The sequence below is a fragment of the Salvia splendens genome, chromosome 8 (assembly GCF_004379255.2).
Source record: "Salvia splendens isolate huo1 chromosome 8, SspV2, whole genome shotgun sequence".
Classification (NCBI taxonomy): Eukaryota; Viridiplantae; Streptophyta; class Magnoliopsida; order Lamiales; family Lamiaceae; genus Salvia; species Salvia splendens.
The window spans coordinates 2,256,033-2,283,749 of record NC_056039.1 but is presented as its reverse complement, the minus strand read 5'-3'; the positions used below and the strand labels follow the sequence as shown (position 1 = coordinate 2,283,749).

The 27,717-nt window shown below is 39.8% G+C and overlaps 4 protein-coding genes across 6 annotated transcripts; 3 read left to right on the top strand and 1 right to left on the bottom strand.

Annotated features, from left to right (window-relative positions):
• Positions 1-4,666: 4,666 nt before the first annotated feature.
• On the top strand, positions 4,667-7,940 carry LOC121746181 (SRSF protein kinase 1-like). The gene is made up of 4 exons (XM_042140104.1): positions 4,667-4,993; positions 5,845-6,798; positions 7,017-7,064; positions 7,181-7,940. Exons 1-4 carry the CDS (start codon positions 4,766-4,768, stop codon positions 7,571-7,573), a joined length of 1,623 nt encoding a protein of 540 aa, XP_041996038.1. The 5' UTR covers positions 4,667-4,765; the 3' UTR covers positions 7,574-7,940.
• Positions 7,941-8,752: 812 nt separating this feature from the next.
• On the top strand, positions 8,753-14,295 carry LOC121742932 (protein saal1). Of its 3 annotated transcripts, none has more exons than XM_042136075.1 (11): positions 8,753-8,980; positions 9,331-9,645; positions 9,925-9,990; positions 10,122-10,261; positions 10,754-10,880; positions 11,674-11,825; positions 12,280-12,415; positions 12,759-12,843; positions 12,920-13,188; positions 13,312-13,448; positions 13,914-14,295. In XM_042136075.1, exons 1-11 carry the CDS (start codon positions 8,876-8,878, stop codon positions 13,915-13,917), a joined length of 1,536 nt encoding a protein of 511 aa, XP_041992009.1. In that variant the 5' UTR covers positions 8,753-8,875; the 3' UTR covers positions 13,918-14,295. The 3 variants fall into 3 exon arrangements, with proteins under 3 accessions (XP_041992009.1, XP_041992010.1, XP_041992011.1); XM_042136076.1 differs by lacking the exon at positions 13,914-14,295 and having other exon boundaries at positions 10,122-10,176; positions 10,255-10,261; positions 13,312-13,623; XM_042136077.1 differs by lacking the exon at positions 13,914-14,295 and adding an exon at positions 9,153-9,305 and having other exon boundaries at positions 8,844-8,980; positions 9,384-9,645; positions 13,312-13,623.
• A 6,017-nt stretch (positions 14,296-20,312) lies between these two features.
• On the top strand, positions 20,313-23,116 carry LOC121744431 (pentatricopeptide repeat-containing protein At2g18940, chloroplastic-like). The gene has a single exon (XM_042137964.1). The coding sequence runs from the start codon at positions 20,507-20,509 to the stop codon at positions 22,991-22,993; it is 2,487 nt and encodes an 828-aa protein (XP_041993898.1). The 5' UTR covers positions 20,313-20,506; the 3' UTR covers positions 22,994-23,116.
• Positions 23,117-23,277: 161 nt separating this feature from the next.
• LOC121744432 (putative phospholipid:diacylglycerol acyltransferase 2) lies at positions 23,278-26,653 on the bottom strand. The gene is made up of 5 exons (XM_042137965.1): positions 25,775-26,653; positions 24,845-25,067; positions 24,486-24,757; positions 23,860-24,414; positions 23,278-23,780 (listed from the first exon to the last, which is right to left on the bottom strand). The coding sequence occupies exons 1-5, from the start codon at positions 26,209-26,211 to the stop codon at positions 23,297-23,299; spliced, it is 1,971 nt and encodes a 656-aa protein (XP_041993899.1). The 5' UTR covers positions 26,212-26,653; the 3' UTR covers positions 23,278-23,296.
• Between the last annotated feature and the right edge of the window lie 1,064 nt (positions 26,654-27,717).

The following is a 27,717-nucleotide window of genomic DNA, read 5'->3' as shown; positions in this document are numbered from 1 at the left end:
TGTTAATTAATCGACATCCTATATGATTTAGACTTATGGTTTGCGACGACAATAATTTTGGTTTTGTCGTTCAGATTTTAAATCATAATTTGGTGTGAATTTTCGAGTTTTCTCGTAACGTCGCCTCCTTCACTTTTCGGCTGAAATTTAAGTATATTTTTTAAAGAAAATTTGTCATTTAAATCATAAGGATATCTACTTATTCATAATTTTTATAATGGCTAATTAAACTGTAATTTTTTCTAATTTTTATATTTTTGTAACTAGATCACAATTATGATGAAATTTATTGAATTTTTGTAAATTTTTTTTATCATGATATCATATAAATAAAATTAATTAAAAATTGACCACTATAAAATATAATAATGCCAAATTTGTCTAGAAGTAATAACAATTAGTACTATAATCTAAAGAGCAAATTTTATCAGAATTTTAGTTGTATCTAGACAATTTTGGAAGGTACCAAAGTTATGGTTCCAGTCAATACTTTTAAAAGTTACAGTATTGACTAGATCCTAATAAAAAGTTTTAATTTAAATGACAAGCTTTCTTATTTTCTGTGTGTGAGTTTGTTTGGTTGGCGTGTGTTCTTTGATTTATTGTTCAAAATAAGTTCTTCGATTTGGAGTTTATGTGAGACAATTCTTCTCTAGTGGATGAAGTTAGCGTTGAGACAGCGTCGAGATGTGTGTTATTCCTTTGACTTTGATTTTGTTTTTGTTTTTGTTTTGTTTTCTTCCACCTATTTTACTTCTACAATAGTTTTGTTATAATTTTTTGTAATGTTGCTATTCATGTGGAACTAATTTTGCAGTGTAGCTCGTCATATTTTCTATTTAAACAACTTATAAAATATAAGAAAACGATGCTCATTTCCATATAAGAAAACAAGCCAAAAATTTATATGTATTGATATGAAAAAGTGTGTTTTAAAATTCTTTGTGAAAAATGTTTTTTTTTTATAAATTATTTGTACATGTGTTGTCTTACTCAATTTACCTGATAAATTTTCTTAGACGCCCTTAACATAGTAGAATATAACATATATAGTAATTATTATAAATTTATGCACATTCATTAGTGAGATTATGTCAAATATTGGTTTTGCACATTCATTAGTGAGATTATGTCAAATATTGGTTTGACGAGTTCAGTTTTTTCACTGAATATATCTGGTTTGTGAACAATTTAATAGCCCATACAAAGATGGGCCTAGCTATACTGATGAGATCATGGGCTTTCAAGGGTTCACGTGGACCCAATAAATATTAGAAATCAGTTTTTTCTTGAGCCCATTAGTTTAATCTTTGTTTCTTTTTTACCCATATAGTTATAGATTTCTTTACATAACTTAGACTTCAAAATTAATACACATTTCTTTCAAAATGAATTACAGTAAATAATTAGATAAGTGTGTAGGTCATATTTGATTTATATAAATAAATTGACATCGTAGAGAGAAATTATAAGAGTTAGTAGTGAGTAATTGCCAAAAATGAAATGGACAAGGCATACTAAATACTCCATAAAATGAGTAATGTTTCATGGGACCGATGAAGAATGTTGTATTATTGTTTCAAAGAAATGTGAGACACATTTTTATAGTAAAAGTGAACCAATACTCTTAACCGTGATCGGACTAAAATAGTAAATTAAGACACCTAATGACAAACGGAGGTAATATTTGCCAAATTTTATCGTTTCACCTATATTGATTTGATAAGTCTTGATTTCATTCACAATGTGGCAAGATAAAGTAAATTTACGAGGTCCAAATTCAGAAATTAGTATGCGAAAACTGTGCACTGCGGATCCTCTTTGTTGTTTCGATCACCTCTATCCCAAAACAAATAAGATTTCCTTTTTGTTTTCGAAAATTTCAAATTATTCAATTTAAACTCTCCACTCAAATTGCATAATAAACAAGTACGTATATGCAAATGATTTCCTTTTTATATTCGAAAATTCCAAATTATTCAATTCAAACTCTCCTCTCAAATTGCATAATATACTCTGTATTCGTATTATCAACGTGTGTATATAAAGTTGTTGAAAATAGCAACAAAATTAATGCAATTTAGGTCTATGAATTGCTTGGGCCCCTCAATAATTTGGACAATACCCCAGCATTTTGCCAAATTTTGGGGAACTTCAACTGGTCCAAGAAAATTGATTTGGACTTCATACAAACATCTAGAATCTATATTTCGAAATGCCAAATTTGGACAATCAAGTACTTAGGCCATCCATAACGCTATTCCTATACCGTTCATAAACCGTTCCTTAAATTACTATTTGAGGGCCTCACTGTACTATTTTACTCCATTCATTAACTAAGGAACAAAACCTGCAACCCTCCGTTCCTTAAATTACTATTCATTCAATTTCATTTTTTATTTTTATTTCCAACTCAATTCAATTAAAAAAACACACTTTAATAAAAAACACACACACTTTATTAAAAAACACACAACATTAAAACAAAGTTACAACCTAAACTTAAAAAAATTAAAAAGCACACAATTAAAATCCTAAAAAAATAAAAGTACACAATTTTAATAATTTCATCCGCCAAAGTTTGTCCAAATGTGCTCAATTAGATCCTGTTGGAGTTGGGTGTGGGCGCTAGAGTCGCGTGTCCTTGCACGAATAGATAATCGTTCTTGTATAGACGGATGAGCTCCACTTCGAGGCGGACTACTTGCGGTTGAGCTTCCGGGGGATTCGGGGTCGAACCAATTTCCCGCCTCGGGTCCTTCGTCTTGGACAATCATGTTGTGCAAGATTATGCACGTATACATGATGTCGACCATGTTCTCCATGAACCACGTACGAGCGGGGGCTTTGATGATGTTGAAGCGCGATTGGAGAACCCCGAACGCCCTCTCCACATCCTTGCGAGCAGCCTCCTGCTTCTGCGCAAAAAGAGCATGCTTTGGGTTCGTAGACCCACTGCACGTCTTCACGAAGGTAGGCCACTTCGGGTAGATGCCATCGGCGAGATAGTACCCCATTTTATAAAGCCGGTTGTTGGTGACGGAGTTGATCGCCGGCGCTTTACCATCCAAAACTTCGGTCAAGAGGTCGGACTGTTGGAACATGTTTACGTCGTTGTTCGACCCAGGGACCCCGAAGTACGCGTGCCAGATCCAAAGGCGGTAGTCGGCACGGCCTCGAGTATAACGGTTGGGTGGGTGCCTTTGTGGCCGCTCGTGTAGGACCCCTTCCACGCCACCTGACAATTCTTCCATTGCCAGTGCATGCAATCGACGCTGCCGAGCATCCCGGGGAATCCGTGCACTGTTTCGTGAAGGTTGAGCAGGAACTGACAATCGGTCGTGCTTGGCCTCCGGAAAAATTCGTCGGTGAAGGCTGCCCGGACGCCTTGGCAGAATTTGAGCAAGCACATTCGCCCAGTGCTGTCTCCGATGTGGAGGTATTCGTCGAACATGTCGGCCGTTTGTCCAGTCGCAAGCTGGCGGATTGCTGCAGTACATTTCTGCAGCCTCGTGTGGCTGGGACGGCCGACCGCGTCGAACCCTTCCTGGAAGAACTCTTCCCGGGCTGCCAAAGTATTCGCGATGTGGAGAAATAACGGTTTCCCCATGCGGAAACGGCGACGGAAGTACGTATCTCCCCAAACCGGGTTATCGCAGAAGTAGTCGCGTACTAACCTTGCGGCGGCTTCCTCCCGGTTACGATGGATGTACGTACGGGAGCGTCGTTGGGGAGGCGCGGCTTCTTCCGCCTCCCGTCGTCGATCTTCTTCAAGTGATTGTGCCAATATTTGACGCATTTGTTCAAAAGGATCCATTAGTTTGATTAAATTTGGGAGAAGAAAAACAGAGTTGATTTGAGATGAAAATTGGGGTGGAAATAGAGAGGATTTGAGAAGAATAGATGTGTGTTTGTGAGTGAAATGAGTATGAAATAGGAGTATTTATAGAGTAAATAAATTAAAAAAAACAAAAAAAAATAAAAAACGGATACAAAAAAAGGTCATAATACCGTTGCAAAATTTTTATTATTATTAAATTCGAATTAAAAAAAATTAATTATTGCGTCAAAAAATGAAACCCACTCGCGGGGCAGCGAGTGGGCTTCACGCGAGGAATGGGAGGCCGCCACGTCGCCTCGGCGCGTGGCGGAACGGGTCGTGCCGCGTGCCGCGGCAACGACCCACGACACGGCATAGGCACGGATCGGCGACGGTTCGGAGGCTGCAACGCTGGTCCTTGGCGGGACCGTTCCGGTGGAGCGTTGCGGATGCCCTTATATCGTCATATTATAATATACTTATATGCTAATTAATCCTAAATCTTTCAAGTCAAATCACCATTTGTATAGTAATATCTAATAAAATCTCATATGGGCTATTCAATAAGAAAAATTATGATTACTAATAAAATCGATTTTATATTGGCAGATTCGATTTAAAATCTCTCAAAAATCATTTAATTTAGTACTACTATTAATTTGATTTCTCAAACATTGCAACCAAAAGCTAGTTTCCGTGGAGGCCAATGAGCATTCCATAATTAAATTAGCTGCATCTCCAATTCCAACTAACATTTCCATAATAAATTCAATAAAAATAAAAAAAAATAAAAAAAAAATAAAAAAATATCAGGTTACTATATCTGATTTTATTTGCGAACAAAAAAGAAATGAAATAATAAAACCCTAATTTCTGGTGAGAAGAATCTAGGGCTACGGGATCTCCGATCATCTTCAAATCCTCCGATTTTGGTTGAACCAACTAATGGCGGAGGAGGCGTCGGCGGCGGCCGCGGTGGATATGAGCGGCGACGACCGGAGCGAGACCAGCGACTACACCTCGGAGGACGAGGGGACCGATGACTACCGGCGCGGCGGATACCACGCCGTGCGCGTCGGCGACACCTTCAAACACGGAAGATACGTTATCCAGAGCAAGCTCGGCTGGGGACACTTCTCCACCGTCTGGCTAGCTTGGGACATTCAGAAATCAGTACGTTTCTGTATTTACTCAACCATACCTTCAAACATTTAGCGTTTATTTGTGTGCAATCTCTCATTATAATATTCTCAATCTAATGCATTCTGTGGTTTTCGATTGGATGAAACTTTTCGAGATTCCGATTATGTGTTTTCTTTTTGTATAGGAAGCTCATTTGTTGAAGAAGATTCAATAGTTTTGAGCTGTGGGGGCAATAAGAATGTAACTGTTTAAATTGAACATGCCTGTTTTCTTTGGGAGGGGTGTTTTCTTATTGCTTCTTCTTGTACACATTGATGCTTATCTTGTTTCTGTTTTAAAATAGTTAGCTAGATTTTCACTCACAGGTTTGTGTTATTAGAAATGTTCATTACTGGTTAAAAAAGTTAGCTAGATTTTCACTCACAGGTTTGTGTTATTAGAAATTTTCATTACTGGTTAACCATGTTGATTGAGTTTATTAGATTGTTGTAGAACAACTGAGTCATAAACTTCAAGATATTTTTCTCTTGCTCTTAGTACTACTTAATCTTTACTCAGTAAAAAGTTCGAAGGTGCGTGTTGTAGTAACTTGTAAAGATCAACTCCTGTTGAAATAAATGAGGTTGCTTACTAATTGTCTCACTTGAATTGGGTATAATTTTCTCTTAGAGGATTCACATATTGGGAGTAGATAGTTGAGCAAGCAAGATGTGTCATTTGTGTTGTGTATGTCTGTTTATGTGTGTCTGAGTGAAGGATGGGGAGGGGGTTGGTGTTTTTAAGATTGCTTGAACTATAGTTAGAATTGCCAAATTATCTTGGTTAGTGAATGGGGTCTGATATATTTATCTTCCTTTTTCTGTTTTCTTATCTGCTAATAGATACATGTAGCTTTGAAAGTACAAAAGAGTGCGCAACACTATACAGAAGCAGCAATGGACGAGATCACTATTCTTAAGCAAATTGCCGAAGGAGATCCGGAAGATAAGAAATGTGTGGTGAAGCTTTTGGATCACTTCAAGCATTCAGGCCCAAATGGGCAACATGTTTGCATGGTTTTTGAGTACTTAGGCGACAATCTTTTGACCCTGATTAAGTATTCAGATTACAGAGGGGTGCCTCTTCACATGGTTAAAGAAATATGCTTTCACATTTTAGCAGGATTGGATTATTTGCACCGGCAACTGTCGATAATACACACAGATCTGAAGCCAGAGAACATATTACTTCTTTCAACGATAGATCCTAGAAAATCAGGTGCAGAACTTATACTCCCCTCCAATAAAAGCAAGATCGTGTCAGAGCCAGAGGCATCTAAAGATGCTAAGGTTTCTCTTGGTGATCTGACTAAGAACCAGAAAAAGAAGATCCGGAAAAAGGCTAAGCGAGCTGCTCAGAAGTGTGCTGGGAAGGAAGAAACTGAGCCAGATAATGAGGCCAGTGGACCTGAAGAATCTCAGAGGGATGATAATGCCAATGGAAGGTCCATAGACAAACGAAGCAATAAATCAGTTACCGAAGCAACCAGTGGTGGGGCAAATGGTGCATGCCAAGGAACAAAGGGCAACAAGAGAGGCAGCCGGTCAGCAAGGCAGAAGCTCTTGGCTGAGGTTGAACTGAAATGCAAATTGGTGGATTTTGGAAATGCCTGCTGGACTTACAAGCAATTCACCAGTGACATTCAAACTAGGCAGTATAGGTGCCCTGAGGTCATTTTAGGATCCAAGTACTCCACATCTGCTGATATGTGGTCATTTGCCTGCATTTGCTTTGAGCTCGTCACTGGAGATGTTCTTTTTGACCCACATAGCGGTGACAACTACGACCGCGATGAGGTATATGCACCCCAGTTTTGTATAAAAACCTTTAAGCCAAACTTTTTGACCTATAAGTGATGCCCGCCCCAAGCCAAATGGCTGTTTCAGGAAGAAATTTGACTTTTTAAATTATCTTTCAGCCTCATCATCCCTATCATAAAGCACATAATGTGATGTTAGATTCCTTATTCACTTATATAGTCTTAAATTACTGATTTTCTGTTCTAATCTTGAAGGATCATTTGGCGCTGATGATGGAGCTTCTTGGGATGATGCCACGCAAGGTAAGAGTTTGTCTATTAGTGTCGATAATACCCCATCCCGATATGATTTCCAAATCAATTGATTGAACCTTCTGCATTTACCTTTCACTATAAAACCCTGACAAACCTATCTGCAGGTCGCATTGGGTGGGCGATATTCACGAGACTTCTTCAACAGATTTGGAGATCTGAGGCATATAAGAAGATTACGGTTCTGGCCTCTCACTATGGTTCTCAGAGAAAAATACGAGCTCAACGAGAAGGATGCAACTGAGACGGCTGATTTCCTTACTCAGATACTAGATTTTGAGCCCGAGAAAAGGCTGACAGCTGCTCAGTGTCTTACTCATCCATGGATCAGTGGAAGGCACATCACCCCTTCTAATAAACCCAAGGAGGTGGAGAATGGTGGCCCTGAGAACAGGACTGAGAAGGATGAGACAGAGACAGTGGAAGTCCGAGTGGGGAACATTGTTATCGACACTATATCAGAAGATTCCAAATATGCGGTAAGCTCTGTAGCACCGTGATAAATTTTGATCAGGTATCCTCTTTGATTTCTACTGGGACTCCTTTCTGGCGCTTCCTCCATATCCCCGTACGAACGGCCATTTTCTCGTTCTTCTGGATTGTGTCGAGGATGATATGATCAGTGACCAATTCTTTGAATTGTCGAATGCAAAAGGAAAATGAGGGTGAAAAGACAAATCCTAACTTGCGTTTGACATATTACCACACAGAACAGATGTCTGTAAAATGTTGGAATTCTTATGGTTGGTGGAATTTGTCGCACTACTGATGTACGCTTGGTTTTTGTTTGGAACTTAATTTGTACTAGTACTATATTTGTTTCCCTTTTTGAGTTTGTCGGAATAGTTAGGATGTTGGAATTTACTATTTTCGAGTATAACTATATTCGTAATGCTATGGAAAAGATGAGAAAATAGATAAATTACAAAAGTGCCTTTTCAAGGGAAGTGAGGATATACGTATAAAAACAAATACTCGGATCATTTATAGTTGAGATAAAAACAGAGATTTGTAGTTGAGAAATCCGAGACATGGTAAATAAAGAATACTACATAATTAGTCCAAATTAGAAATTTATGCCAAAAATTTAATATCGAATCATAGGTGTAACAATATTCACTGTGATGGTGGCTGTGTTCAATCACTCCCATATGATCCACTAGAAGATTCATATTTGAGGTTTGCAACGGTGAACAACTATGGCATGTAAACGAGGTAAGCAACGGAGCAGATATCTCCTCCACGCTAAGAGATCTCAAGAATCCTAAGCTTAGGAGCTTTCAAGACAAGGCCGGGGATCTGAAACCCGATCACCGTAAGCCTCTCCAGCTCCGGAGAGGGAATATGCCGTCGTCGGATGACAAGTGGAAGTTGTGGACGGGGGCGGGAGAGCAGCTGGGAGACGAACGAGGGGACGCCAGAGGCCTTTCCATCTCTTGGAGATAATGCTTGTTTGGACGGCTTCGTGGATGTCGAAGACGCATGACATGAAATAAATAAATTATGCCATTGCACTCTAAATTAAATATTGATCAATATTTACTTATTTACTGCCTTAATATTAACAACTTTAGATTTTAGTCGTATAATAAAAAGCTAAAAAAAAGAATCGAATATTTATTCTAAAAAGATACTACTAATTTTATATAAACTGAAAATCATGAGATAAAAATAAATTATTTGTGCTAACGAAATGAGTAACATACACTAAAACTTTTCGAGGTAGAAAAAGCAGCGGGAAAATTGGAACAAAAACGAGAAAAGCATAACCATAGCTCAAAACGCAAGAGCTAATTGTAGAAATGTCAAATTCAGCTTCTGAAGAGCACGATCACGGTGATGGAGTGGAAGAGTTAAGGGAGTTACGTGAGCCGCCTTATCAAAACCCTTCCGCACCTCCTCACGAGGTACCTTGCCTCACATTCTTTTGATTTTATGCTCTTTTACTTTTTTGTATTACTGTATATCTGCGCCAATTGCAGTATTTCCGTCTATTTCCGGCCTTTTCCCCATCTTTTTATATCCAATTCATATGCTTAACGGTCATGCCCCCTAAGTGTTCGACAAATTGCTGCACAGAAACATCTATTTTTGGCCTTTTGTGATGAAGTTATGATGCTTAGTTGGTGCATTGTAAGTTACCATTGTTGTTGGAAGTATTGGCTTACTTGGCATTGAGGAGTGAGATAAAGAGTATTGTGATTAGGCTGCTGATTAAAGATGGAGATAATGGTGAGTTTATGATTTCTTTGTGCAGTCATTCGATGTATCAACAACGATTGATCCAAGTTACATCATATCTTTGATAAGGAGACTTCTGCCGTCGGATGTGAATGGTTTGGTTCGTGAAGAGCCAGCAGCTGAAGGCATAATAGAGGATGCAGCTGACTTGCCTGAAAATGGTGGAGAAGCTGAAGCAATGGAATCTTCTGAGAACCATGATAAATTAGAGGGACGAGAACCATCGAATGGTTATAAAGATGAAGGTCGAACTGTTGGAGAACGAACTTGGGAAGAATGTGGATGTATATTATGGGATCTTGCCGCAAGTGAAGATCATGCTCAATTTATGGTACTTGTCATCTTAATTATCGTTTAAATTTTATTTTTTTGCTCAAATCCGTACGCACCTCTCCCATACGCACACAAACTTATCAGTAAGTTAGCTTAAGCGGGAAAATGCCAATATGATAAAGAGCTAACTGAAAAAAACATTATCTAAAGTCGAAAGCATCTATCATGAAGTCAATAGCTAAATTTGATACTTTTGGGGGTGGAGGTTGTACCTTTCAAATTGGTCTGAAGATTATGATATGGTTCAAATTAACTAATATCAAATATTCATATGTAGGTTCAAAATCTTATCCTTGAAGTGCTTTTGGCTAGTCTTGCAGTTTCTCCATCCTCGCGTATTACTGTAAGTAACTCTTAGTTTGACATGTGTGTCTGATTGCTGTAGCTATTTTGATTGTTTAATATGCATCAAGACATATATTGACTTCCTTAAAGCTTGTCGGATACACGTATTAAGGTTGCTTTCCGTTACAGGAGATTAGTCTTGGAATCATTGGAAACCTTGCTTGCCATGAAACTGCCAAAAAATGTATAGCCTCTGTTAATGGAATGGTTGGAGCTATAGTTGAGCAATTACTTATTGATGATGTACCTTGCCTCTGTGAAGCCTGCAGGTAATTGATGTCCATTGTTTTCAGATAGTTTGTCTCCTGCTGAGATAAGTTTCAACTTTTTAATATATGGACAAATGCAAGAGGTAACTCAGTAGAATGACTTATCCAGATATTAAAGCAGTGTGAACTACTTCTGACTAGTGTACTTTCATGTTAGGGCCAGTGTTTGGTGAAAACAAAGTTTATTCTCTGATAAAACCTTCAATTTGAAAAAAATATAATCAAGAGTACTTCCTTTCTTATATTCCCAACTGCTTTTATTCTCTCAGCAGGTGGAATACAAGGTTAATTGTGTATGATGTTGTGCCAATTATATGTAGTTAAGTATGCCTCATATTGTGGATGCTTGTTGTCCAAATGATAGTTGTCAGATGAAACAGGGCGGAGTTTGCACATACATCTGTCCGTTTACTGTAAATTGGAGCTCATTCATTTGCATTGTACTGATTGAGTTGACACTTTAAACTTACTCTGACTAATTTTCCACCTTAGGGTGTTAAGCTTGTGCCTGCAAGGAGGTGAAGGTCTTATTTGGGCAGAAGCATTGCAGTCAGAGCATATCCTCTCTCGTATCCTCTGGATTGCTGAAAATGCCCTGAATCCTCAGCTTATTGAAAGGGTGAAAAACAGTAACTTGGTCTTATCTCCATTTAAAAGTTGCTAGTCTGCAAATTCAGTAATGCATGCCGTAATTCTCGGTTATTCCTGTTACTAAGGTTTGAGTAAAATCTTTGTATAATACTCCCTCCGTCCCACAAGAATATGCACTCTTTCCTTTTTAGTCCGTCCCACAAGAATATGCACTTTCCAATTTGGAAACTCTTTTCACTCTAATGAGGTGGGACCCATTCTCAACTAACATTACTTTAATTACTTTTTCTCTCTACCTCTCTCTTACTTTACCAATTTTTCATTAAAACCCGTGCCGAACTCAAAGTGCATATTCTTAGGGGACGGAGGGAGTACTAGCTAGTATTCACTGTATCTCAGGCGTCTCAAGTACCTTGCCCAAGTAATTTCCTGATAAAGTTGAGCTTAGAGGATTTCAGATGATTAGATCATGAAATATTTTTATATTAGTCTATACACCGAGGAGGGGTAAATAAATATTTTGGTGTTTCCATGAATAAGATGGTGCAGAATCAACAAAAATATTATAGGGTACTGAGAATTTAGCTACTGATTGTGTAATACAGTTGGTTTAAGAATGAAGTTTTGTCTTATAATATGGGAGTGTTTAATCTGATTCTCATGGAGTTCAAGTGGGAAAATTAGATTTGGAAGAAGAACCACCCCTAATGATAAGATAGCAATGACTAGCTAAGTATGTGTAATTTTTTCTTATAGGTGAATTTTTAGGCAATTAATTATACATTCTCTGTCTGCATCTCTAATTTTTATTCGATTTTCAGAGTGTAGGTTTATTGTTGGCTATTTTGGAGAGTCAACAGGAAGTAGCAACTATTCTTGTTCCTCCTTTGTTGAAATTGGGCCTTTCAAGTCTTCTGATTAAACTCTTGGCTTTCGAAATGACCAAATTAAAGGAAGATAGGACGCCTGAGAGGTATAACTTTGTTTCTTTTGGAATTATTTTGGAACAATGCATTCACTGGTTCCTTGTTGCCATGCTACAGTTCTGTAGTTCGCACATTGTACATTTTGTGCTTAAAGGTGTGCAGTCAAATTTAATATTATTAGATTATAATTCATGCCCCAAGGTTTTCATATATGCTCAATAACTATATTATGGTTCACACCTTTGAACATTTTCTTTCTCCAATGTTAGTTGTTACTGGTGCCCACTCTATCACATTTGCCGCCGACAAATATGAGCAATATATTTGGTTAAAAGGAAGTATATGTTTGTGTGTCAGTTTCTGTTTACTTTTATATCTTCTTGTGGGTGAGAATCATAACAGTGTAGTAAATAAAAAATCAACGAAATGTGATAGGCTAGCAACATGGTGCAATAATACCTACTGCAGCTGGATTAACTCATGTGATTCATACTGCATCAGGTATAGTGTGCTGGATCTGATTCTACGGACAATTGAAGAGCTCTCGACTATGGATAACTGTTCAGAAGAAATATGTGAAAATAAAGAGCTGTTACAATTAGCACGAGAGCTGATCGATCTTCCTGATAAATTCGAGGTATACTATACTTGCCAAAGATGCTACTAATAATCGGGCACGCCTTACCTGGTAGAATACATATTGATGTAGTCTTATGCACTGTAGTCTTTTAGCATTGCTTGTTGATTTTATGAAACAAAATTAGTCTAGATCACCAATTCAGCACCTAACTATTTTCCATGCGGAATGGAATTCAGTCGTTTTCTACTTATAAGAGTAACAAGGTTCCCAAATTATTTTAATAAAACTCGAATTACATGCTTGAGGCTGGTGCTGTGTTTCTATAATGGGAGAGTTCTATAACACCTTCCTGTTTTATTTTTTTAACTTTTTTTTCTTCTGAAATTGTACATCCCTGCAGGTTGCCAGTTCTTGTGTGACTGCTGCAGTGTTGATAGCAAATATCCTTACTGATGCGACCCACTTCGCTTCTGACTTATCACAAGGTAAATATTTCCATAGTACAGCAGAAAATGTTCCAGCTATTAGAATCATTGGCCGTGATACTTTGGTTTGTTTCAGATTTGAACTTCTTGAAGGGTCTGTTTGATGTGTTCCCCTTTGCTTCTGAGGACACAGAAGCTCAGACTGCAATTTGGAGCATTATTTCGAGAATATTGACAGTACTTCAAGAAAGGGAGATGACTCCGGCAATATTGAACTTTCTAGTTTCAATTCTTGCAAGCAAATTGGATCTGATTGAAGATGAACTCCTTGCCCACCCATCCGATCATGAAGAACAAAGTACTTCTGATACTTCTGTCGCTAAAATTAACGCCAGACTTATTTCTGTATCCTTCTTTGTCACAAATGGTGGCAAATTGTTTTGAATTTAACATATGTATTTTCCAGGATTCCTTTGTATATTGTTGTAGTCATTCCCTATCACTTTGTTCCCTTTACTTACTTGGCAGATGAAAAGAACCTTCGATATTTTGACGTATTGGAAATCATCCGATGATAGCATAAAGAACACCTCTTTTGCTGAAGGCTGCTGCATCAATGAAGAAGATGTTGATAAACTGTTGGATATCTGTCGCAAAGCTTCCAGGTGAGATAAACTGCTCTGTTTCCTATCACTCACCTGTGGACCTCCATGTTTAGATTAGGTCGGTGTCTTGTTTAGATTTATGCTGCATATATTCAAAACTTATAGCAGTGTTTATCTCCTGAATCTGATTGTCTCTAAATCTTTATAGTCACTTATAAAGACCGCTTTCCCTTTAGACGGTTTGCAGATTAACTTTTCGATAACGTTTTGAGTATGGTTATGGTTTACTACCAGCCTATAGTTGGTAATCTGGATTCTAGAATGAGGATCTGGACGAACTTGACCTAGATGTGGCTCTCTCATCAAGAAAGAACTCAAAATGTAGTGCTGTGAAAACTCTATTCTAGAGTTGATCTTGGATTTCAAATTTGGCTCTAAATGTGATTCTTTTCCGCATACGTGATATCAACAAAAATTGAAGGGGGCTTATTGAAGGGCTTTATTCAATTGTTAAACATGAAACAGATAATATTGAGATATAGGAGAAGTATCAAATAGATCGAAACGAGATACGTTCAAGATTAAATTAGTTACAGAAATGGAGATGAGATGGATAATCGCAAGATGATACATACAGAAATGGAGATGAGATGGATTATCGCAAGAAGATCCTACAATGTAATCTTGTTGCTATAAGGTGAGCTTTTGAGCAAAAAAATCACTTGAATATTCGAAAACCGAATATCCAATCTGAACCACACACAAATTTTAAATTTGGTACAGTGTTTTTCGAATTTTGGTTACATTCGATTTAAATTTTTGGCCAATTTAAGTTATCGGTTCAGTTTGGATTCGATTTATAAATATTGACTTTATTTTTAATATTGTACTACTACTTATAAACAAACTTTATTTATGTTGGTTTAGACTTTGGATATGTTAATTGGTTGATGCTATATGGAGTATATTTTTATGTTTATTAAAGAATATTAATTTTTAAATTTTCAATGTATTTATGCAATTCAGTTTTAGGAGTTCAGTTTTTGTAGTTTAAATTTCGCTTTTTTCAAAATTTTTTTGTAAATATTTGTACAATTTTCGATTTGGTTCGATTTTATAGTTTGGATTTCAATTTTTCAGATAATTTGATTTGGTAAAAAATTTCAATTTTAAAGTTGGATTCAATATTAGTGAAAAATCTAACTGAAATCGAATACTCATCTAAATTCACAAGTAAACATAAGCAACTTTAAATGTATCTTAATGGTTGGGTTTAGTATTTATGTTGGTACCACTTTTACTTGGTAATTGGAATAATGGTTTAAGGAAAAAAAAATGAGTGTTTCATATCTTATACTACTACTCCACAGTCCATAGTATTATCCATCATCTTTCTATTTTGTTGAAATTCATTCAACATTAATAGATAAAGCAGTTGGTTTCTGCCTCAATTACTCTTATTGTTGCATGCATGATCATTCATGCGTAAAATGCATGCAACACAAGATAGCGAGCTATAAAGGAAGTCGTTGGAAGTTGGGAGTTAAGTAGGAGTTAGTTGCTGTGTAACTAACTCAAGCCAGCTGGCAATCATCACGTGAGATATGACGTGTTGCAGCCAATGAGAGTCGAGCACGTGGATGTTAGTTAGTTAAGTGAGCTAAGATGAAGAGTATAAGTAGAGGAGTTGCTTATTTCTTTCGGTTATGTCGAGTATAGTGTTGAATTGTAAATCGGAGCTTAGATCGTGGATCTAGTTCCTCCTCTTCGTGTGATTGTTTCTATCGTGTAAACTTCTTGTTGATTCAATAATACGATCCTCGATTGTTCATTCAAGAGTTGCTTTGCGTATTATCGCTGAGTTCGGCAGTGACGAACTAAGAGAGGGAGACCGAGAAGAAGTCACTGAGTTCGGCAGTGACGAGCTAAGATAGGGAGACCGCGAAGAAGTCATTGAGTTCGGCAGTGGCGAGCTAATATAGGGAAGCTACGAGCTCGGATCGTAACAAGTGGTATCAGAGCAGTCGATCTCCGGAAACTGGAACGGTGACGCGAGGCGCTGAAATGGAGAAGAAAATGGCGGAATTGATGGATCAGAAGTTAAGTGAGCGTGATCAAGTCATTCATGAGCAGGAAATCCAAATTTTGGAATTGAGGCAAGCAATCGCTACGATTAATTTGCAGAATCAGAAAAACAACGCAGCAATGGATAATGGTGAAGGAAGTAGCGAAGGAAAATCAGATTGGGGAAGATCTACTCGATATGAGTTTCCTAAATTTGATGGTGAAGGATTTGAAGGTTGGATGATGAGAGCTGAATATTTTTTTCAAGTAGCAAGGGTACCAGAGGCGGAGAAAGTAAAGGTAGCAGCAATTCATATGGAAGGAAAAGCTCTCCAATGGCATAGAGGATTTTTGACTCTACATGGAAATGAGGCGTATGTTGATTGGAGATATTACATCTCGTGCGTAGCAGCTCGCTTTGGAGCTCATGCTTTTGAGGATCCGCTTGCAGATCTGAGGAATCTCAAACAAAAAGGTACGCTACAATCATACATGGATACTTTTGATGAGTTGTATCCGAGAGCTAGTATAAGAGAGGATCAAGCACTTAGTTTTTTCTTATCTGGACTTATTGATGAACTACAAATGCCAGTGAGAATGTTTAAACCTAAGAGCTTGGCTGAGGCTTACTCATTAGCTAAATTGCAAGAACTAACTGTGAAGGCTTTAGGAATTAAGCCTAAGGTGATGCAGAGTAATGTGTATTCTAATAGCAGTTATTACTCGAGTAGTAAGCCTCTGGCAGTCACCACTAATAGTAAACCTGTGGTGAATACTAACAATTGGAGTGGAGGTAATAAGGAGCCTAATCGTTTGGGTGGTGTTAGAGCTAGCACTAATCTATCACCCAAAGAAATGGATGAAAAAAGAGCTAGGAAGGAGTGTTTCTGGTGCACTGAAAAATTCACTCCTAATCATCAATGTTCTAAGAGGAAATTTTATGTTATACAACTGATTGAGCTGGGAGACACAGCAGAAAGTGAGGAACAAGCAGATTTGGCAGATGAAACAAGGGATGGTGAAGAACCGGATCTCCAGCTGTCTTTACATGCTGTTTGGGGTAAGAATGGACCTCAACTGATGAGGATTAGGGGAATCTGTCAGAAAAAGGCTTTAAAGATCTTAATTGATACTGGGAGTACTCATAACTTCTTGAGTTCCAGAGTAGCTAAAAAGATTAAGTGTGAACTCACTGCAGTGAGCTCTAAGGCTGTAGAGGTTGCTAATGGACAACTACTGCAATGCAATCAGAAATGTAGTAACCTTGAGTGGGAAATGCAGGGAGCAACATTTCAAGCTGAGGTCTATCTTATTCATTTAGAAACTTATGATTTGATATTGGGTGGTGCTTGGTTGTCTACCTTGGGTGAGATTACATGGGATTTCAACAAGCTGACTATGCAATTCAAATTATCTGGTGCGGTTGTGAAGTTGCAAGGAGAGCTATGGTCACCAAAATCTGATCAATTACATTGTTTACATATCTGCAACCTGCAAGAAAAAGATGAAAATGAAAGAAAGATCAGCCAGCTGATGCCTTCAATAGAAGAGGAAATTTCCTTCTGTTATGAGATCAGTACAGAGGAAATATGGCCAGAACTTAAACTGATATTGGATGAGAATGAAGCCATATTTGCAGAGCCAAGTTCATTACCACCACCGAGGGAGCAAGATCACAAAATCATTTTGAAAGAGGGGTCTAATGCTGTCAACATAAGGCCCTATAAATATGCTTCCAAACAGAAAGATATCATTGAAACTATGATTGATGAAATGCTGAAATCTGGAGTTATAAGGCATAGTGAGAGTTCCTTTGCTAGCCCTATTGTTTTAGTCAAGAAGAAGGACTCATCATGGCGCATGTGTGTGGATTATAGAGCTTTAAATGCTATCACGGTTAAGGATAAATATCCTATACCGGTTATTGAGGAGCTTTTGGATGAGTTGGGTGGGGCTACTTGGTTTTCTAAAATTGATCTACGGTCTGGCTATTGGCAAGTTCGAATGAGGCTGGAGGACATCCATAAAACAGCCTTCAAAACTCACTCCGGTCACTATGAATTTTTAGTGATGCCATTTGGATTAACAAATGCTCCGGCCACCTTTCAAAACTTGATGAATTCTGTCTTCAGAGAGCATTTGAGGAAATTTATTTTGGTTTTCTTTGATGACATCTTGATCTATAGCAAAAGTAAGGAAGACCATGAGTTTCACTTGAAGGCTGTGATGAACTTAATGAAGCAGCACAGCCTTCTAGCTAAGAAGTCTAAATGTAGTTTTGGGTGTAGAAGGGTGGAATACTTGGGACATGTCATTTCTGCTGATGGTGTTGCTACTGATGAAGCCAAGATAGCAGCGGTTAAGAATTGGCCAAGACTAAAAACGATTAAACATGTTAGAAGCTTCTTGGGTTTAACTGGATATTATAGGCGATTTGTATACAATTATGGAGTCATTGCTAAACCATTGATAGAGGTGACAAAAGGTGCTGCATTTAGTTGGCCTGAGGAAGCACAAGAGGCTTTTGATAAATTAAAAAGTGCTATGATATCTGCACCAGTTTTAGCTTTACCCGATTTCTCCAAGGAGTTTGTAGTTGAAACAGACGCATCTGGAGTGGGTATTGGTGCTGTACTAATGCAGGAGAAACATCCTATAGCTTTTATCAGCAAAGCCTTAACTCCTAAACATCAAGCCCTGTCTGTGTATGAAAAAGAACTCTTGGCTATCTTGATGGCAGTAAAAAAATGGTATTACTACCTGCAATGTAGGAGGTTTATAATCCTAACTGATCATCAGAGCCTCAAATATTTGGTTGAGCAGAAGTTGACAACTCCAACTCAACAAGCTTGGATGACAAAACTTATGCAATTCGATTATGAGATAAGGTACAAGAAAGGATGTGATAATGCAGTGGCTGATGCCTTATCTAGGGTGCCAGAATCTATGATATTTGCTCTAACTTCTCTTATAATTCCCTTGGAATTAATTGAGCAGATTAAGGAATCTTGGAAAGCAGATCAACAAATTCAATTAATTTTGAATGCAAAACAGACTGATACTACTTCTCACCCTAAATTTAGCTGGAAAAATGGTGAGTTAAGGAGAAATGGCAGACTTGTAGTTGGAAATGATGTATTCTTGAAGGCCAAAATTCTAACTATATTCCATGAGTCTGCAACAGCTGGCCATTCGGGTGTGTTGGGAACTTACAAGAGGATCTCTGCCTTGTGTTATTGGCCTAAAATGATGAAGGATGTTAAAGAATTTGTGAGGATGTGTGTGACTTGCCAAAGATATAAACCAAGCACTACTTCCCCGGCTGGATTACTTCAACCCCTGCCTATGCCTGCTGCAATTTTTACTGATATCACTATGGATTTCATAGAGGCTTTACCTACTTCGCATGGAAAAGACACTATATTTGTGGTGGTAGACCGGTTGAGTAAGTATGCTCATTTTATGGCTTTGTCCCATCCTTTTACAGCCAAGAAAGTAGCAGAAATATTCATGGATTTTGTTTTCAAATTACATGGCATGCCTGCTAAAATTGTGAGTGATCGAGGTGCTGTGTTTGTGGGAGCTTTCTGGAAGGAGTTTATGACTTTATTGGGTGTGGAATTGCTATATTCTACAGCCTATCACCCTGAGACCGATGGACAATCTGAGGTTGTTAATAGATGTTTACAATGTTATTTGAGATGCTCTATGGGAGAGAAACCACACTCTTGGGTTCAATGGCTGGGATTAGCCGAATATTGGTACAACACTACTTATCACTCGAGTATTCGGATGACTCCCTTTGAAGCATTATATGGATTTCCACCTCCTTTACATGTCCCATACCTACCTGGGGATTCAGATATTGAAGCTATAGACATTGCTTTGAGAGATAGAGAGGAGATGATTGTCATATTAAAGAAAAATATTGATAAAGCTGCAGCAAGAATGAAGAAACAAGCTGATCTTCATCGTTTTGACAGAGAGTTTCAGATTGGTGATTGGGTTTGGCTGAAGCTTCAAGACTATAGGCAGAAATCTATTCGGGGCAAACACCACAAGTTCGAAGCTAAGTTTTTTGGACCATATCAGATCGTGGATAGAATGGGGAAGGTAGCTTATAAGCTGAATTTACCCTCATCAGCTGCTATACATGATGTCTTTCATGTTTCATTACTGAAGCCCGCTGCACCTCCTCTCGGGCCTATTTCAGATCTACCATCTACATCTCATATCAATGATGCTATACCACAAGCGATTCTGGATAGAAAAATGGTGAAGCGACACAATCAAGCGGCTACAAAATGGCTGATCCATTGGAAAGATAGATCCCCTGCCGATGCTTCTTGGGAATTCGCGGACGTGATCACCGAGCGTTTCCCTTGGTTCCTTGAGGACAAGGAACCTTAAGTCGGGGGTATTGTTGCATGCATGATCATTCATGCGTAAAATGCATGCAACACAAGATAGCGAGCTATAAAGGAAGTCGTTGGAAGTTGGGAGTTAAGTAGGAGTTAGTTGCTGTGTAACTAACTCAAGCCAGCTGGCAATCATCACGTGAGATATGACGTGTTGCAGCCAATGAGAGTCGAGCACGTGGATGTTAGTTAGTTAAGTGAGCTAAGATGAAGAGTATAAGTAGAGGAGTTGCTTATTTCTTTCGGTTATGTCGAGTATAGTGTTGAATTGTAAATCGGAGCTTAGATCGTGGATCTAGTTCCTCCTCTTCGTGTGATTGTTTCTATCGTGTAAACTTCTTGTTGATTCAATAATACGATCCTCGATTGTTCATTCAAGAGTTGCTTTGCGTATTATCGCTGAGTTCGGCAGTGACGAACTAAGAGAGGGAGACCGAGAAGAAGTCACTGAGTTCGGCAGTGACGAGCTAAGATAGGGAGACCGCGAAGAAGTCATTGAGTTCGGCAGTGGCGAGCTAATATAGGGAAGCTACGAGCTCGGATCGTAACACTTATCTCTTTCAATTCAATCATAACCTTCTCCGCCATGTAATTCCCAAACTCCAGCCTTTGCCATAACTCGAAACCTCCATTTCCATGGAAGGAACCGTCTTCCCCAATCGCCCCACATTCCCTATTCACCCCACCAAACCCGCCCCCACCCACCGCCTCAAATTCAACACCTCCACCCTCCCCCTCCCTCCTCTCCAGCAGCAGCAGCAGCAGCACTCTTCCCACTCTTTCCCTCTCGATTCCCTCCTCCAGCACCTCCTCCACGTCTCCCACCCTGTCAAATCCTCCCTCGCTTCTTCCCCTTCCCGCACCCAAGATTCCCTCCCGCCCCATTTCTTCAAAGATGCCGACACTTCTATTGCGATTCCGGTCATCAGCCACAGGGCTATAATCGACGCCGATTTCCTCCCACAAAACTGTAAGTCGCTTCTCGAATCAATTCTGAAGCTCCCCGTCTCCGAGCTGCGCTCCTTCTTCGATTCCGCCAAGTCGGAATTGCTTCAAGAAGTTGATTTGATTAGTCTGCTGAAGGGTTTGGATGTCACCGGGAATGGCGCGAGGGCTGTTTTACTGTTTGAATGGGTTGTTCTCAATTTGGACGCGTGCAGCAGTGATCGATTGGATAATCAGATTATCCAATTGATGGTCAAAATTCTTGGTAAAGAGTCTCAGCATTCGGTTGCATCGAAGCTGTTTGATGTTATTCCTGTGAGGGATTTCGCGCTCCATGTTCGAGCGTGGACGACCATCTTACATTCGTATTCTCGCAGTGGGAAATATGAGAAGGCAATAGCGTTGTTTGATTTCATGAAGCTGAGAGATTTGAGTCCGACTTTGGTTACTTACAATGTGATGTTGGATGTTTACGGCAAAAAGGGGCGATCTTGGGATAAGATTTTGGGGCTTTTGGATGAGATGAAGAGTTTGGGGCTTGAATTTGATGAGTTCACTTGCAGCACTGTGATATCTGCTTATGGCAGAGAGGGGTTGTTGGAGGAGGCGAAGGGTTTCTTCGATGAGCTCAAGTTAAACGGCTATGTGCCGGGGACTGTAACGTATAACTCGTTGCTTCAAGTTTACGGGAAGGTGGGGATCTACAACGAGGCGTTGAGTGTGTTGAGGGAGATGGAGGAGAACAATTGCCCTCCTGATTCGGTGACTTATAACGAGCTTGTGGCTGCTTATGTGAGGGCCGGATTTCTTGAGGAGGGAGCTTCGTTGATCGACACTATGAGGCGTAAGGGTGTGATGCCGAATGCTGTCACTTATACGACTGTCATTGATGCCTATGGCAAGGCGGGGAAGGAGGATAAAGCGCTGCGTTTCTTCAAGCAGATGAAGGAGTCGGGCTGTGTCCCCAACGTGTGTACTTATAATTCCATTATTGGGATGCTGGGGAAGAAGGGGCGAGCGGAAGAGATGATGGAGGTGATATGTGATATGAAGTCCAGTGGGTGCACGCCAAATCGTGTAACGTGGAACACGATGCTTGCCATGTGTGGTACCAAGGGGATGCATAAGCATGTGAGCCGCGTATTCCATGAGATGAAGAAGTGTGGTTTTGAGCCGGACAGGGACACTTTCAATACATTGATTAGTGCTTATGGGAGGTGCGGGTCTGAGATCAACGCTGAGAAGATGCACGACGAGATGATAAGGGCAGGGTTTTCGCCATGTATCACGACGTATAATGCACTTCTAAATGCCTTGGCTCGGAAAGGGGACTGGAGGGGGGCGGAGTCTATCATTGCAGACATGAAGAGTAAGGGTTTTAGGCCTAACGAGACGACACATTCGCTGATGCTTCACAGCTACTCGAAAGGAGGGAATGTGAGGGGAATCGAGAGGATCGCTAAGGATATCTACGAAGGTCGGATATATCCGAGCTGGATGCTTTTGAGAACTCTGATTCTAGCAAATTTCAAGTGCAAATCACTCGCGGGAACAGAGAGAGCGTTTCAAGAGTTGTTGAAGAAGGGCTACAGACCCGATATGGTGGTGATGAACTCCATGGTGTCCATCTTCTCGAGGAACAAGATGCACGAGCGTGCTCATGAGATGCTGGATTTTATTCGGGAGAGTGGGCTGCAGCCGGATCTTGTCACCTACAACAGCTTGATGGATATGTATGCTAGGTCTGGCGACTGCTGGAAGGCTCAGGATGTGCTCAACGGGCTGCTGCAGGGTGAAGGGAAGCCGGATCTCGTGTCTTACAACACGGTCATCAAGGGCTTCTGCAGGCAGGGGCTGATGGAGGAGGCGATGAGGGTTTTCTCTGAGATGACGAGTAGGGGGATAAGGCCGTGCATCGTTACCTACAACACCTTCATAGCTGGCTTCTCGTCGCGAGGGCTGTTCCAAGAAGTCGACGAAGTGATGAGTTATATGATCCAGCATAACTGCAACCCGAATGAGCTAACGTATAACACCATTGTAGATGGCTACTGTAAGGCTAAAAGGTACAAAGAGGCCATGGATTTCGTGGCCAGGATCCGAGAGCAGGATGCCTCCCTCACCGAGCCACCTCTGCAGAGGCTCGTCTCGCGCGTGAGGCAAAACATGGAGTCATGAGACTGCATCTGTACACTTTTGCTAGATTATTTATACATACTGTTTTGTTGGATTTCGAAGTTGTAAGCAATTCAGCATCTTTCTTCTACTGTGAAATCAACAAAAATGGAAGGGTGATTTTCATTTCTTGATGTTAACTGGGAAAGAGCTTTATTCAATTGGCTACAGCTGATGACTTCAACTAATAAAATTAGTAATCTAACTCTCCCTTTACTCCCAACTCTCTTTTGATGCTTCAAACACTCACTTGTTTGGCTTTCAAGATTGTGCCTTTCGATCTTTCTGCTGCGTTCCGATCCACCGTTACAGGTGAATCTTTATTTCCTCTGATAGCTTCATGATGTCTGAATAGATCCTGTCTCCTCCCAGCTCCACTCCAGATGCACCGGCAGCCACGCTCAACACATCCTCGATCAAAGCAACGTTTCCCATAATGTCGACATGTGCTCCACTCTCCAGACCCCTTCCATGTAGCAAGTTTGCAGGTGCTATGTGTTTGTACTCTCGTATGTAGGTAGCGCTTCCAGAGGGATTGAACCGCGTCTTCCCTTTCCATCCCTTGGCGCACATGAAACCGGCGCTCAAAACTGGTACGCTTTCGTCTCCATCGACAAAGTATACCCCACCCTTTAGACAGCCATTGTGGCTGTCATCTGCAGAACTGTCGATTTGGAAAGGTATACTTCTGCACTTTCCCTGGGGTGAGAGCTTGTACACGTATGATCGCTCTGTAGGAATCCCGACCCCATATAAACTGTAAATCTCCATGTCCGGAGCTTCAGGTAACCTGTAATCGAAAAAGAAGTTATGCATTGACAGTGTGTTGAAATTGATAGTCACAGGCTAAATAATGGAGCTGTGCTTACTCTGTCTCGAGCGGATTCGACCAGTACTTGTAGTGGTTATATTTCGGATCACTGAGATTTTCTGCTATGCCATGTGAGAAGTGAGCTTCAGCCCTCTTCATCATCTTTGGTGCAACGGATCGAAGAAGATCCAGTAAAGTGTCTGCGGTGTACACTCTTTCTTCAGAAATCTTCTGTATCTTTTCCTGGCTCACCTCGTCGTATTCTGTCTTAACTTTTCCACACAATGCATTAGACTTTGAAGATGTAGCATCGGGTGAAGGTACCGTCTTGCCAAAGGAGACGATCCTTCCAAATTTTGTCGGTTCTTGTACTTGAAAACTGTGCCGACCATCAGTTTCATTGCCCTTCGTCTTCAACTGCTGCTGATACTTTCTCGTCCCCCAATCACATACATGATCTTCCTCCGGAGACCAATCCAAGTTGCCCCAAACAGCCTCTCCGCCTTTAGGTAACAAAGAGACGAGCGAGTCCCATGTCCGCGATACGCGCATGACATGTTCCAGAGCTTGAAGTCGAAAAATCTCGGAATCCAAGAGACCAGGTGCCATAGCTCTGCACAAAGTTTGATCATATCAAAATATGGTTCGATTTCAGAATAATGATCGAACGAGAGGCTTGCATACCTGAGAAAAGCAACGTCTTTGCTCTCTGCGGACAATATGCTACTAACGGCTTTGGGAACGCCTAGAAACACCGGACCTATATTCATTATCGACTTGATGTGCTTGGCACACCAGCCTCGGCCACCCCCTCCAGCCAACTCGACCCACTTCATGAAGTGGAGAAAATAGTTGGCACCCATAGAATGTGGCACGACCACCACTTTTTTATACCCGTTTGAGACATACATAAGCTCGATTTTGCTCTTTAATCTACTCAGAGTTTGGTCCCTCACCTGCTTCATCAATCACCAAGATATTAAAGGTTCTTGATATAATTACAGACATTAGCCAATTTTATCAGAATTGATGCAAAAATGTACCTCTGTATTTTGAAAGGATAACCTCCAATCGTAGGCAGCCATGTGCATATTCTTCTCCTCATACCCAATTCTAGCCAAATTCTCAATCAAATTGGCCCAAACAAAGTAACCTGGAGCGAAATAATCGGCTGCGACCAGCCCGGAAGAGGCTCGCACCCGGATTCCGGCTGGGTCTAGCCCTGTTTCGTTGTCCAAGGACAGGTGCTCCAACCAACACATTGGCCTGAATTCCAACAAAAAAAAGCTCAATTTGATGTCAAGTTGTCAACCAACTACAATACATACAAATTCAATCACAACCTCAAACATCTGCAATACATACAATTCAATCAAGAATGCTCACTTTTGAAGACAGTCACAACATCAAACAACTAAAATGCATACAACTCAATCAAGAATTCTGAACTTGAATATAATCACAACCTCAACTAACTAAAATACATACAACTCAGGCAAGAGTTCTCAATTTTGAAGTCAATCACAACCTCAACCAACTAAAACACTTATTACAATCCAATCAAGAATGCTCAACTTGAAGACAATCACAACCTCAACCAACTAAAACACACACAATGTAATCAAGAATGTTCAACTTGAAGGCAATCACACCCTCAACCAACTACAATTCAATCAAGAATGCACAACTTGAAATCAATCACAACCTCAACCAACTAAACACATACTACAGTTCAATCAAGAATGCTCAACTTGAAGTCAGTCACAACCGCAACTAACCAAAGCACACACAATTCAATCAAGAATGCTCAATTTTGAAGTAAAATCACAAGTCACAACCTCAACCAACTAAAACACACACAAATCAATCAAGAATGCTCAATTTTGAACAAATCACAACCTCAATCAACCCCAAAAAAACATACAACAAAGCATTGATGATTGAGCCAATGGAGACTAGTATATCACTCAAACCTCTTGAAAATCTCAGCAAAGCTACCGGCCCAAAGCCGCTGGCGGAAGAGGCCATCGGAGCACGGCCTCCCCTCCCACAGCTCGAGTCCCCCGGTGACAATGCCGGGCACCAGAACCACAGGGTGCAGGGCCACGACGCCTTGCCGCCTCAGCCTCACCCCCGGCGGCTCAGCACCGGGCAAACTCGCCGGCATGCAGTGGTGCAGGAAGAGCAGCAGCCACCACGCCGTGCACATCAATCCAATCATCCAACAGCAAGAGTCTATGCACCTCCATTCCTTCACACCCTTCTTTCTCAATCCATCTTCTTCTGCATCACAATTCTCCCTCATTTTTTTCTCATCCCTCTTTGTGGTTTGCTTTTTATGCTCATTACATGATGACGGTGATGATGGCTCCAGAAAACAGAGCTTCCGGAACCGCAGAATTGCAGCCATTGCATCGAAAGATTAGATTTTTTTTTCAAGAAGTGGTGCAGTTCATCTTCGACTTGGGATGAAGAAGAATCCCAGAACAAAAAAATATATATGAAGGGTGAAAGGGAATAAAAAAAAGTTGAGAAATTTAAGGTTGGAAGGGGTTGTGAAATCCACGTGGAGGAGGGAGAGATATGTAGGTGTCTGTGAAATCTTAATCGAGGAAGGCTCTTGTGGTTGATTATGGAAAACAGGGAGGAATAAAGATGGGTTTTTTTGGGGTTTTAAATCAAGAATTAGAGTATTTGCCGAAGAGAGAATAATGGATGCTTCATGCTAGGAAAGTTTTTTTGACTTGTTGTGTTTGGTGTCGAATTTTGATGATGCAACCGAAGAGATATGGGCTGACTAGTTGACTCTTTTCGATTGCAAACTTTCATTTCATCTTCCTGTTTCTAATTTTACTAATATGATATATACAATGAGAATAAAGTATTTTTGCAAATAAATAGACTTTTTTTTTGCGCTAGGTTTTATATATATGCCAATTCTTTCATTATGGTAATCTTATAATGATAGTTATGAATCTTATGATATGGCAAATCTTAAATTATGCATATATTTGTTTTCTAAATTATTCAAACCAAAATCAGATAAACGTAAGAGCATCCACAACCGTGCTCTTGCCAACGAGCATGGATGTGGGCCCGGACCCACTTTTACTCTCTGCTCTTAAGCAAGAGTACAACACCCACATCCGTGCTCTTCCGCAAGGACATGCTCAAGGATCCTACCGTTCTATTATTCAATTTAAATAAAAACATTTCCATAAAATTAAAATGCATTAAAAATAACCGAAATAATATTACAAATTACAAAAAAGTTAAAAATTACATAATTAAAATCCTAAAAATTAAAAATTACATAATTAAATTCATAAAATTAAAAAAACCCACTACTCATGGCCGAATTTTGCCCAAATGGATGATGAATGTGTGTATTTATAGATGATTTTGGGATTAATTTTTTTAAAAAAAATTAAAAAAATGGTAATAAAATCTGTATATTTTTGGAAATCCAAAAATATATTTTTTAAATTTTTGGTATTATTTTTTATTTTTTTTAAAAGAAAAAAAATGTCAACGACCAATAGAAACGCGTCACGTCGCCCTGCTCGCTGGCACGGACGTGCTCTTAGCTAAGAGCAGCGTCGTGCCAGCGGCGGATAGCGGTGCTGTGCCGCTGGCACGGACGGACGGACAACGGTGTATTCTCCGATGTGGACGTTCTAATATCATATTAAGAAACTAGAAATATGTTTGTTTCACCGTGACACTTGGTATTCAGCTGTATATTAATTACTAGGACTATAAAGTAACGATATAGTTATGCAAGTAAGAATTTATAGTGGTGATGTAAGTAAAAATTTAAAGTGGTGATGGTTGGTTCTTGGTTGTGAGTCTTGTGAGACCTGTGTGCAATGCATGGAGTGCCACTCTGTCACACCGCTCTCCTCACTTTTTCATC